This window comes from Elaeis guineensis, chromosome 4 (genome assembly GCF_000442705.2).
Source record: "Elaeis guineensis isolate ETL-2024a chromosome 4, EG11, whole genome shotgun sequence".
NCBI lineage: Eukaryota > Viridiplantae > Streptophyta > Magnoliopsida > Arecales > Arecaceae > Elaeis > Elaeis guineensis.
In genome coordinates, this window is record NC_025996.2 from 46,052,876 (window position 1) to 46,066,516 (window position 13,641).

At 39.5% G+C, this 13,641-nt stretch overlaps 1 protein-coding gene across 1 annotated transcript in view; it reads left to right on the forward strand.

Annotated features, from left to right (window-relative positions):
- Window positions 1–677, forward strand: part of LOC140857522 (F-box protein At2g26160-like) — a 6,011-nt gene extending 5,334 nt beyond the window's left edge. The window contains exon 2 of the mRNA XM_073256514.1: window positions 1–677. This exon is cut by the window's left edge and continues 722 nt beyond it. Coding sequence (XP_073112615.1) covers window positions 1–549 — 549 coding nt within the window. The 3' untranslated portion in view covers window positions 550–677.
- Window positions 678–13,641: the final 12,964 nt, after the last annotated feature.

A 13,641-nucleotide genomic window follows, 5' to 3' on the forward strand; every position in this document is an offset into this window, starting at 1 on the left:
GATATTCCACATGCTAGAAAAGACGTCGAGGACATAAGGTATGTGGTGAAGTCTGGAGAAGAAATATTATATATCTTAAGGTATTGGACAATAATTCCTCATGATGAAGATGGACAAGAACAACTCCAAGATAGTGGTAAAGATGATGATTCAAATGATGATGAGGATAATGATGACGACGATGATGATAGTGATGAGGAGGAGGATGAGGAGGACGACAACTACTTTCGGACACCTTTTTATAGAACAGTTGGATTCGATGTTTATAAATTGGAGCTATTAAAACCAGGATATGAGTGGATTGAGGTAAAAAGCTTGGGGGATCGTGCTTTATTCTTGGATCGTGGTCATTGTTTGTCCATTTATGCATCTGACTCTAACAAATGCAAGGCAAATTGCATCTATTTCTTGGATGATAACTTCTATGACTGTATGAGGATGATTCCTAGATGCAGTGATACAGGTATATTCAACATGGTGGATGGTAGTATCGAGCCTCTTCCTATTGCTCCCCTTTGGTCGACTCCAGCTATCTGGCTTACCCAATAATTATGTTGAATGGGTATTTTGTTTTGATATTTTTTTTTCTATATTTTTGAGTTGCCTTATATATTATAGAAAAAATTGAATGACTACTTTTTTTTGGACATTAAAAGATTTGAAAGTTCACATGTCTAGCTTCTTTGGTGGTTATGTTTTTCTTGATTGCATTTTGTTTTCTTTTTACGACCATTATTAGTTACTAATAGTTTGTAACCCCATGTGATATATGGGATACGATTTTTGTCGTTGATGATAAAGCTAGAGGCCTTGATTATGATGTCCTATATATTCACTATCCTTAATTATTCACAATGAACATAAAAGAATCATCTCATCAAACTCAAAAATTGATTAAAAAAATAAAAAAAAGAGACTATGAACTGATGCAAGAGCCCAAACAGGCAAATCCAAAACTCTGCTCACCAGCTGCCTCATGAGATACAAGATCCCGAAGATCAAGTCTCTGATCGGCCACTTCCCAAGCATTTCGAGTATGTGAACCGGAGCATCTTTGCTAGCATCATGTAACATACAACTCAAAATGTTTCAATGCATTGAATTAATAGTTTGTAGTGCTCGCCTCCACGGGGCATGCAAACTTCACTATGAAAAAAAAATTTTACAAGAGGAGATCTCACCCTCAACCCTTGTACACCAAATTCTCTCTCACTAGAAGTTTTCCTTAAAAAGCTCTCTCTCTTTTTCTTGGAAGACCCCTTGAACCCCTGAAGTGCCTGGCGACCGCTATCCAGGAGCCTCCTGCTCCTTCTCTCTTAGTGCTTCCGCCTCTCTCTTCTCTTGGATTCGTACGGCTATGTACGGCGAGAAAATCCGAACCACACCTCTCTCTATTGTCACAGGCCTTTTTAAAGGCTTAAGCAGGGTTTAAAACCTAATTAGATTAGGTTTAAGAGTCCTAAACAAGCCAAATCAACCTCTTGAACCGTCGGATCGTCACCGAAAACCTCCTGGGCCGTCCGATCGCGATCGATCCATGAAATAGTTTCGTGAACCACGAGAAATGTGTGAAAAACGCCCACGCAGTCCACAGACCCACCCGTGGACCGCCCGATCCACGGTGGACCGGTGAACAGGGCCAGGCAGGCCACCTGGGCCTGGGCCGGCCTGCTCCCGCGCGCGGGCCCACGCGCGCCTGGGCCGCACGCCTGGCTGGGCCGTGCGCCCGCCTGGGCTGCGTGCCAGGCTGGGCCGTGCGCCCACCTAAATCGCGGGCCTAGGTCGCGCGTCCTGCGCGCCTTGGTCGCGCGTCCCGCACGCCGCCGCCTGCGGCCGCGCCGCTGCCGCCGACCGCTGGCAGTCCTCCACCGCCTCGAGTCTTGTGCCGGCTTCAAAAGCTCGTATCTCCTCTGTTGCCCAGCTATGCAACCCAAGAGGGGGGGGTGAATTGGGTTTTAAAAATTTTAGGCTTAACTAATTACTTGTAAAAAATATATATCAAAAGCTTGATGAATGATGAGAGAGACTTTAGTTTGAGATTAATTACTTAAAACAAGAATGCAAGGATATAATGGAGAATTAAAGAGAAACAATAAAGCATGCCACAAACACAATGATTTATAGTGGTTCGGTGCCAACCTTGCACCTACATCCACTCCCCAAGCTCCTACTTGAGAATTCCAATCCACTATACTTTGTATTCAACCCGAATACAACCGTCGGAAACTCCGACACTAGCTATCCCAAGCTAGTCCACTTGTTTCCCGGGTACAAGCCGACCCAATACACTCCGATTTCAGGTTCGGATCAACCTTTCCTTGTTTTGGAAACCCTCCAAAACAAAAATAATTACTCACAAGATAAAATCAGTTTAGAGCACAAATAAGTACAAGAATAGCTCCTTAAGTGAGCGAATATAACAATAAATATGCTTTACTCAAATGAAGAAGCCCCTCTTGGATTTCCTCAAAGTGGATGAGAGATGAGGTAAATGCTTGAGGAGTTGGTGAGCTTGATTGATGGCTTCTTGAAGGCTTTAAATGAGCTCTTGAATGAGGTTGAGTAGTTGGCTTGAAAAACTCTCTCTTGAATGCACTTCAATGCCCTCTTGAATGCTCTTGATTTTCTCTTTTCAAATCTCTTGAATGCCTCTTGGATATTTGGATGTCTCTCCTTTTTGTTTTTCACCTTTTGAAACCTTTTATAGCCTTAAGAGACAAGGGAAAACAAACTAGGCAGAAAAAGAGCCGTTAGAGCACAAAAAGCAGCATTAAAAAGCAACCAAATCTGGCCAAAAACTAGCCGTTACAGGCAAATCCCGTCATATGAGTCGACTCATGAGTCGACTCATGCCTCAGGGGTCGACTCATGAGTCGACCTCTGTTGCAAAGTCCAGAGATTGGGTTTCTGGATTTTCTTGGCCCAAAACAGCAGAGGTCGACTCATGAGTCGACTCATGCCTTGTGGGTCGACTCATGAGTCGACTCACAGGTCGTGCCAAGCCAGAAAACCAGCGTGCCATGGCTAATCTTTGCGTGCCAATCAGCTCATAGTTTCATGAGTTGACTCATGAGTCGACTCATGAACTTCAAACCTTCATAACTCCAAAAATATAAGTCCAAAAACCATGAAACTTTCACCAATAGATTACATATCATTTGTTCTACACGATGATGCTATCAAATCAGAGTTTTGATGAAATTACGATTTTGCCCCTGTAGAGCATAAGGTCTTTTTCACATAAAAATTATTTGTATCCCTTCCAACTGTTTTGTAGTCATCAAAATCAATCTAGGAGCAACAATCTCCCCCTTTTTGATGATGACAAAATATTTGAACAAAAGCATTTTTCTGAATCATGAATTTCAACAGATTGTATTTTAGGTGCATATGCTTGAAAAGAGTATGATTCTTTTGGCATGTGATACAAATGGTTGTATGCATCAATGGTTTGTCCATTTGCTTAAAGATTGGAAGATATGCTTATTGGATTATTGTTTTGGTGTTAGAGCAGAAAATTTGATTTTATTATCAGAGCAAGAAAAATTTTCTCAATTCTCAAAACTAGTCATGTGTGCCAAAGTATTTTGAATAGTTGATTTGGAAGGAGTATTAGATCTTTTAAGTTTAAGATGTATCAGAGCAAGAGAAATGAAAATCCTGCAATGTATCAGTGTAGGAAAATAATTTTACAAAGTATCAGAGAAAAATTTTGCAAAGTATCAGAGTAATAAAAACAGTTTTTCAATGTATCAGAGTAAAATTGAGTAATGTATCGGAGTAGTAAAAAAAAATTGTCAATGTATTAATTTCTCATAATTTGTAGTGTTTGCTTTTGATGGATTTCTTTGTGTTTAATTTCTCCCCCTTTTTGACATCATCAAACAAGGTTAAGTCCTTTTTCTGAAGCATTCTTTAATTTCTCCTCTTGTAGGGTTTGCTCCCCCTTAATGAAGCAACTATTAACAGCAATAAAAAAATGATAATACCATAAAGAGAAGACAATATTTCACAAAAGAGAATATATAACCAAAGTAAGATAATCATCATTCCAAAGGTAAAGCCATAATTGTTTCAGTACATAGATTGTAACATAAAAAGTAACATACAAAGTCAACTAGCTCATGTCAATACATGGTCCCAAAAATACAGATCCTAGAGAGGACTAAACACTAAGACCTAGGATCTAGAAATGATCAATGATCAGAATCATCAGAAATGTGATGAGGAGCAGATGGATCTGGATCTGAGATGCGTCCTCGACCCCGTCTGCCTCTGGCACGAGAGGAAGAACTGGCACGAGCAGGCGAACGGGAGGAACTGGGTGGCTGAGAACGCTGAGAAGCTAGGGACTGAACTGAAAGGGTAAGTCTTATGGAGTCAAGTACAGTCAGTGCCCTGGAGACAGCCTGGAGAAGTGCAGTGAACTGAGTAGTAGCTTGCTCACTTGATCCTCTGATCTCCTTCCTCAGTAACTCATAGCCGCCCTCAAGAGCTCCTCTGAGTCTGCCGGCCTCTGCAGTGAGATCAGTGACCTCAATCGTAGACTCCTGAGGCTGAGGGTGTGCCAAATCGAAGACCTGCCCCTGTAACTCGAGAACTCTGCCAGTCAGTCTCAGTACTGTGTCCTCAAGCTGCTGAATCCTCATGGACTGATCTGCCATCATCTGATATACTGTGGAGATGTGGGGAGTCAAAGTCTGATCAGTAGAAGTAGCCCCTGGTACAAATGAAGTACTGCTCATCTGACTCGACATCAAAGAGACCATACGCTGTGCAATCCGCTCAATCTGATAATCGGACAGTGTGAACTCTGGCGGAGGTGCTCTGCTCTCTGGCTGATGCACAGGTGTGGGTATCCTGGTAAACTCAGAAGGGCCAGCCTCTGGATCCGAAAAGAACTGTATATCTGGTGAAGCTGCCCTGAAGTCATGAACAGGAGATGATGGACCTTCTTCTTCTTCAGCTCTGACTCCTGCTGTATCCTCAGCTCTTTCTTCTGCTCTCTCTTCTGCTCTTTCTTCTGTTCTCTCTTCTGCTCTTTCTTCTGTTCTTTCCTCAGCTCCCCTGATCCAACCACCACCACCTTTTGTGAACCCCATTCGATGCAAGGTGTGTAGGTTGAAGGTATCAACATGAGACAGTTTGGTGGGAGCCTCCCCCTCACAACTAACTCCAAACCTCCTGAAAACTCTAGTCAGGGCCATACCATAAGGCAAATGTGCCTTAGATCTGTTCAGAGTCTCTCTCATGGCCTCTATCATAAGTGTGGGAGGTTTAGGGGGGTTTCTGTGATAATGTGAAACATAATGCATATGTCCCTGCCTGACAGAAGATCGTGCCTACCACTCCTAGGGAAGAAAAGTTTTGTGACCATTTGATGTAAGATTCTCATTTCTATAGGTAAAATCTTGGCCTCTAGTTTATTCAAATTCCCTTGGTAGGTTCCTCCAAGTATAACACTTATACCTTCTTCTTTCACGGGGAGTTCCATGTATGCATAACCTTCACTAGGTAAGTGTAAAATCTCCCCTAAAATGACAGGATCCAGACAGATATCAATCCCTTTCACAGTTGAAGTTACGACCCATTTCCATAAATAAGATTCTGATAAAACTCCCTAACAAGGTCAACAAAGGTGGCTTCTTTGAGTGAACAGTAAAAGCTCCATCCCTGATTTTTGATCTTACTTGCTAAAGAAAATCCCTCATTTCAAAGAACCGGAAGTCAATGTTTTTCCCGGTTTCTACTTTTCTATCTGAGAAAGGGTTCTTACTGGGGTTTGAGAAGACTGTGAAGGACCTTGAACTGAAGCTGGAACGGGAGCAGAGGAGGACTGTGCCGCTTGTCTTTTCCTTCTGACACTTTCTTCAAGTTCCCGGACAGACTTTCTCCTTTGGGGAAGTTTCATTTTTGGTGCCATACCTCTTCAATAGCAGGCGAGGAGACTTGAGGAGCAAGTGAAGGAGTGGAGGAAGGATATAAGAGAGTGATTTGAGGTTTTGGAGGAGAGAATGAGTGGATTTGAGAGGGACGGTGGAGTGCTAGGGCACGCTCCAACCGTGAAGAACAAGGGAAGAGGTCACAAAAGAACCTTTCCCGGAGTGGCTATTTGCGGTGGAGAGGAGGCGGGAGGAGTTCCACTAGCTCAAGCCTAGGAAATGGAGCAAATGGGAGAAGGGAGAATGGATTTCGAAGGAGGAAGACGAGCGTGAGGGTCGGCTCACGAACAGTAATTCAACATATAAACCCTTCAGCCCGTTGGAAGTTGCTGGGAATTACAAGTTTGCCATTGAGTCGACTCATGGGTCGACTCATGAAGTTCAGAAAATCAGGAAAAATATGAATAAATTCCAGAAAAATTTGAATTTGGGGAGAAGGAGTTTAGCTCTAAGATGAGTTTTTAGAATGAAAAACTTGAGCTTTTGGGACCAAGAAAGGTGTTGGAAATTGAGCTCTTAGGAATTTTGACCATAAATCATTGGAAATTGAAAATAATTCAGGCAAATGGATCAAGAATCCTAGATTTCTCCTAATTTCACAGAATCTATCCTCACTAAGGGCCTTTGTAAAGATATCAGCTAATTGATTTTCGGTGCAAACATATTCAAGAATTATATTTTTATTTTGAACATGTTCTCTTATGAAGTGATGTCTTATTTCAATATGTTTGGATCTTGAGTGTTGAATAGGATTTTTAGATAGATTTATGGCACTTGTGTTGTCACATCTTATTGGTGTTTCATTAAGTTTAATTCCAAAGTCTTCGAGTTGTTGCTTAATCCACAAGATTTGAGCACAACAACTTCCGGCTGCAATGTATTCGGCCTCAGCCGTAGACAGTGCTACCGAATTTTGTTTCTTGCTAAACCATGAGATTAGGTTAACTCCAAGAAATTGACAAGTTCCACTTGTGCTTTTTCTATCTAGTTTACATCCAGCAAAGTCAGCATCAGAATATCCTAATAAATCTATTTGTGAGTCCTTAGAGTACCATAACCCTAAAGTTTGAGTACCATTTAAGTATCTAAGGATTCTTTTAACAGCATTCAAATGAGATTCTTTAGGATTAGATTGATATCTAGCACATAAACAAACACTAAACATGATATCAGGCCTACTTGCAGTTAAATATAATAATGATCCAATCATGCCTCTATAGTATTTTAAGTCTACACATTTACCTTCATCATCCTTGTCAAGCTTACATGAGGGACTCATTGGTGTGCCAATGGGTTTGGAGTTCTCCATTCCAAATCTTTTGAGTAGTTCCTTGGTGTACTTGCTTTGGGTGATGGAGATTCCCTCTTTTGATTGTTTGATCTGGAGTCCGAGGAAGAAGGTGAGTTCTCCCATCATGCTCATCTCGAACTCTCCCTGCATAAGCTTAGCAAAGTCTTGACAAAGGGATTCATTAGTAGACCCAAAAATTATGTCATCAACATAAATTTGTATAACTAACATATCATTTTGATTTCTTTTGATAAAGAGGGTTGTATCTACATTACCTCTTGAAAAACCATTACTTAGTAAAAATTTGCTTAGTCTATCATACCATGCTCTAGGTGCTTGTTTTAATCCATATAATGCCTTATTTAATTTAAAGACATGATTAGGAAAGGCATGATTTTCAAATCCAGGGGGTTGTTCTACATAAACTTCTTCAGCAATAAATCCATTTAAAAATGCACTTTTAACATCCATTTGAAACAATTTGAATTTCATAAAGCAAGCATATGCAAGTAGAAGTCTAATGGCTTCTAATCTAGCTACTGGTGCAAAGGTTTCATCAAAATCAATCCCTTCTTCTTGATTATATCCTTTAACAACCAATCTTGCTTTATTTCTAATTACATTACCATGCTCATCTAATTTGTTTCTAAAGACCCATTTTGTGCCAATTATTGAACAGTTTTTAGGTCTTGAAACCAAAGTCCAAACATTATTTCTTTCAAATTGATTAAGTTCCTCTTGCATTGCATTAATCCAATTATGATCTTTTTCAGCTTCTTCAATAGTTTTAGGTTCAAAATGAGATACAAAAGCACAATGATTAAACACATCTCTAAGTGAAGAGCGAGTTTTTACACCATGCATAGGATCACCAATAATTAACTCCTTAGGGTGGTTGTGAACATACCTCCATTCCTTGGGTAGGTCATTTGTACCTTGAGGTTGTTCTTGAATTTCCTCACCTATCTCATCTTGTTTGTCTTCTTGTTCCTTGTCCTCTGGAGTGGCTGAATCTTTCAGAGTGATCTCCTTCATACCTTCTATTAATGGATCTGCATCATCAACACCCTCATTCTTCCTTGAAGGAAGATCGTTAGATTCATCAAAGACAACATGAATGGACTCCTCAACTACTAAAGTTCTTTTATTAAAAACTCTAAAAGCTTTACTAGTAGAGGAGTAACCCAGAAAGATTGCTTCATCTGATTTTGCATCAAATTTACCAAGTCTTTCCTTACCATTATTTAATACAAAACATCGGCAACCAAAAACATGAAAATATGCAATATTTGGTTTTCTTCCTTTCCAAAGTTTATAGGGGTTTTCTTAAAAAATTGTCTAATTAAAGCACGATTTAGAATGTAACATGCTGTGTTAATAGCTTCCGCCCAAAAATATCTTGGAAGGTTGCTTTCACAAAGCATGGTACGGGCCATTTCTTCTAAGGTTCTGTTTTTCCTTTCAACTACCCCATTTTGTTGGGGTGTTCTAGGAGCAGAGAAGTTATGGCCGATTCCATTCTCATCACAAAATTTTTCAAAGTCTTGATTTTCAAATTCAGTTCCATGGTCACTTCTAATATTTTGAATTGAAAATCCTTTTTCATTAGTGACTTTTCGATGAAATTTAGTGAAAATATGAAAAGTTTCATCTTTGTGTGCCAAAAAGAAAACCCAAGTAAAACGTGAATAATCATCTATTATTACAAAACCATATCGTTTTCCTCCTAGACTTGTGGTTCTAGTTGGTCCAAATAAATCCATATGCAAAAGCTCTAATGGTCTAGAAGTTGAAACAATGTTTTTGGATTTAAATGAAACTCTAGTTTGCTTACCTAATTGACATGCATCACAAATCCTATCTTTTTCAAAATTCAGTTTAGGCAAGCCATGAACTAATTCTTTCTTAATTAATTTTGAAAGAGAATGCATGCTAATGTGAGCAAGTCTACGATGCCAAAGCCAACTAGTCTCATTAACTTTAGCATTTAAGGATACTAGGCATTGCATGTCTAATTTGGCTAAATCATTTAGATCTACCATATAAACATTGCCATGTCTATGTCCTATAAATTTGATGCCATCATTAACAGGACTAGTCACAATACAAACAGATGATTCAAAAACTACTTTATACCCTTTATCACAAAATTGACTAATGCTAAGTAAGTTATGCTTTAAACCTTTAACTAACAAAACATTTTCAATATATTTGGAGGGAGTGATACCAATGTTACCTATCCCGATGATCTTTCCTTTGCCATTATCTCCAAAGATGACCATCCCTCCATCCTTAGCATCAAGCGTGATGAATTGTGATTCATCACCAGTCATGTGTCTCGAGCATCCACTGTCCAGATACCATTTCCTGTTTTCTCCATGGGATGCTAGACACACCTGCAAACAAATATCAAGTTTTTGTTTTAGGTACCCAAGCTTTCTTGGGTCCTTTTTGGTTAGTCAAGATGGTTCCTTTTGGAACCCATATTTTCTTTACAGTTATGTTTGCACAAGTGTAAGATTTATGTCCTATTCTACCACATTTAAAACAAGTAGTATTGGTAGGCTTGTTACTTGAATAATTTACATAAATATTTTTCAGAAATTTTTGTTTCTTTAAGGGGTTATAGCCAAGTCCGGCCTTATCATATACGGCCTTTTGATTTTCAAGAATCATATTTAGTTTGTTTGAACTTAAGGTGAATTTATCTACTATAGGTTTCAGCTTATTAATATCATTCTTTAGGCTTTGGTTCTCTTGAAGCAAAGTAGATTTTTCAACTGAAAGATTTTCTGCTTGTTTTACTAAAGACTGATTTTTCAGTTTTAGTTCTTTGTTTTTCATTCCTAGTTTCTTCAATTCATCAATTAAATCATTGAAGGCTTCATGCAATTCTTCAAAAGTAAAATCACTAGGGTTTTCAAAAATTACCTCATTATCGTGTGCCATAAGGCACAGGTTGGCTTGTTCTGTTGAGGTCTCCTCATCGGAGCTTGAGTCATCGCTCGCACTCCATGTGGCCATCATTGCCTTCTTTTTGAACTTTTTGGGACCTTTCTTCAATTGTGGACATTCGGATTTGAAATGCCCCGGCTTCTTGCACTCATAGCATATAAGGGGTTGATCTTTTTCTTTCTCTTTGCTTTGTTCCCCTTTTGTGAAAGGTCTCTTTCTCATCCCCTGTTTCCTCTTTCTTAGGAACTTCTTGAATCTTCGGATGATGAGTGCCATTTCTTCATCCTGTTCTTCATCTTCTGTATCGTCAGTTTCTTCATCAGGAGAGGCTGTGGATTTGAGGGCAATGGTTCTCTTCTTTTTGACTTCATCCTCTTGATGTTGCTTCATGCTAAGCTCGTGAGTCATCAAGGATCCAAGAAGCTCTTCTAGAGGTAGAGTGTTCAAGTCCTTTGCTTCTTGGATAGCAGTCACCTTGGCTTCCCAGGTTCTTGGCAATGACTTGAGAATCTTCCTTACAAGTTCACTGTTAGTATAAGATTTGCCAAGACTCTTCAAACCATTAATTATATCAGTAAAGCGAGTAAACATAGCAGTTATGGACTCATCATGCTCCATTTTAAATAACTCATATTTATGTACAAGCATGTTTATTTTAGACTCCTTTACTTGATTTGTTCCCTCATGGGTTACTTCTAACCTATCCCATATTTCTTTAGCAGATGCACAGGTAGAAATGCGATTAAATTCATTTGCATCAAGTGAACAGTAAAGAACATTCATAGCTTTAGCATTTAACTGTGCCAATTTCTTATCAACCTCATCCCATTCTCTTTCGGGTTTGGTTGACTCCTCACCATCTATTATCTTGGTGGGTGTGTGTGGACCGTTCACTATGATACTCCACATATCATAGTCTAGTGCTTGTATGAAAATCTTCATCCGAGCTTTCCAATAGGTGTAGTTAGACCCATTGAAAAGTGGAGGTCGGTTGGTAGATTGCCCCTCGGCTAGAGAAGTGCCGACGTGAGTTGCCATAGATCTTTGGCTCTTTGATTGTTAGATCAAAGAAGGGCTAGAGCACCGGGCTCTGATACCACTTGTTGCCCAGCTATGCAACCCAAGAGGGGGGGTGAATTGGGTTTTAAAAATTTTAGGCTTAACTAATTACTTGTAAAAATTATATATCAAAAGCTTGATGAATGAAGAGAGAGACTTTGGTTTGAGATTAATTACTTAAAACAAGAATGCAAGGATATAATGGAGAATTAAAGAGAAACAATAAAGCATGCCACAAACACAATGATTTATAGTGGTTCGGTGCCAACCTTGCACCTACATCCACTCCCCAAGCTCCTACTTGGGAATTCCAATCCACTATACTTTGTATTCAACCCGAATACAACCGTCGGAAACTCCGACACTAGCTATCCCAAGCTAGTCCACTTGTTTCTCGGGTACAAGCCGACCCAATACACTCCGATTTCAGGTTCAGATCAACCTTTCCTTGTTTTGGAAACCCTCCAAAACAAAAACAATTGCTCACAAGATAAAATCAGTTTAGAGCACAAATAAGTACAAGAATAGCTCCTTAAGTGAGCGAATATAACAATAAATACGCTTTACTCAAATGAAGAAGCCCTTCTTGGATTTCCTCAAAGTGGATGAGAGATGAAGTAAATGATTGAGGAGTTGGTGAGCTTGATTGATGGCTTCTTGAAGGCTTTAAATGAGCTCTTGAATGATGTTGAGTAGTTGGCTTGAAAAACCTTCTCTTGAATGCACTTGAATGCCCTCTTGAATGCTCTTGATTTTCTCTTTTCAAATCACTTGAATGCCTCTTGGATATTTGGATCTCTCTTGTTTTGTTTTCCACCTTTTGAAACCTTTTATAGTCTTAAGAAACAAGGGAAAACAAACTAGGCAGAAAAAGAGCCGTTAGAGCACAAAAAGCAGCATTAAAAAGCAACCAAATCTGGCCAAAAACTAGCCGTTACAGGCAAATCCCGTCATATGAGTCGACTCATGAGTCGACTCATGCCTCAGGGGTCGACTCATGAGTCGACCTCTGTTGCAAAGTCCAGAGATTGGGTTTCTGGATTTTCTTGGCCCAAAACAGCAGAGGTCGACTCATGAGTCGACTCATGCCTTGTGGGTCGACTCACAGGTCGTGCCAAGCCAGAAAACCAGCGTGCCATGGCTAATCTTTGCGTGCCAATCAGCTCATAGTTTCATGAGTTGACTCATGAGTCGACTCATGAACTTCAAACCTTCATAACTCCAAAAATATAAGTCCAAAAATCATGAAACTTTCACAATAGATTACATATCATTTGTTCTACACGATGATGCTATCAAATTAGAGTTTTGATGAAATTACGATTTTGCCCCTGTAGAGCATAAGGTCTTTTTCACATAAAAATTATTTGTATCCCTTCCAACTGTTTTGTAGTCATCAAAATCAATCTAGGAGCAACATAGCTCGATGCTGTAGCTGTGTGTCTAGTTCTTTGACCTGAGGTACATCGACAGTTCATCATGAGTGTGTTATAGTTTGACTATACCATAACTCGATCTCCTAGCCATTCAAAATCCTGAGCTGTATGTTGGCTGTAGCATATTCATTGTAGGAACCAGATTGTACCAAGATGGGATCTATCAATCTCGGTAGATAAGAGGAGTAGTCCTATGATGATCAAAAGATCGAGTCCTTAAGTCCATGGCCATGACAGAGTGAAATAATGGAAAAGAGACAGAGTGAAACAATGAAAAAAAGTTTTTCATTGAGGTTTCATATCGAATTTGGATCGATCGATTGATTCATATGACTGATGTTGGGTTTGACGAGTTCACCTTAATCCTAATTAAGTCGGGACTCATGATAGAAGAACTCAATCACACAAGTAGCTGCACCGAGAGGTTTGTCTTCATTTCTGATGGTTTGCCATCATATACTGCTAGGTGTCACTGGTAGATTTTGGGAGCAATTAGAATGATCTTGATGATCGATCATTCTAATTGTCTGAATCAGAAGAGTTCTGTTCTATCGAAAGAAGTTTCGATGATGTCGATGATGAGATCACGATATGTCTCATTACCATATGGAAATGAACCTAACTAGGTCACACAAACAAGAGTTAGGATCTGGATGTCATCAATTGAGCTAGCCCAGTTTGATTGATTTAGATTAGATCCAATTAGGTTCAAGAAATCGTGCTAGCACACGATTGAGCCTAACTTTCTCCTCGTGCAATCTTTTTCATCTCGATTGAGCCAAATGTGATTTGGCTCACCCAGAGAACTTTGAGAAGGTTTTTCTTAGTTTGACTGGAGTCAGTCCAGCTCAGAAAAGTCTTATTTTAATTCATGAGATGAATTTAAGACAACACCTGTCAATTCTTATCCCCTGCCATTTTCGTTTTAGGACATTGGTCAAATGTTGACTTATGGATC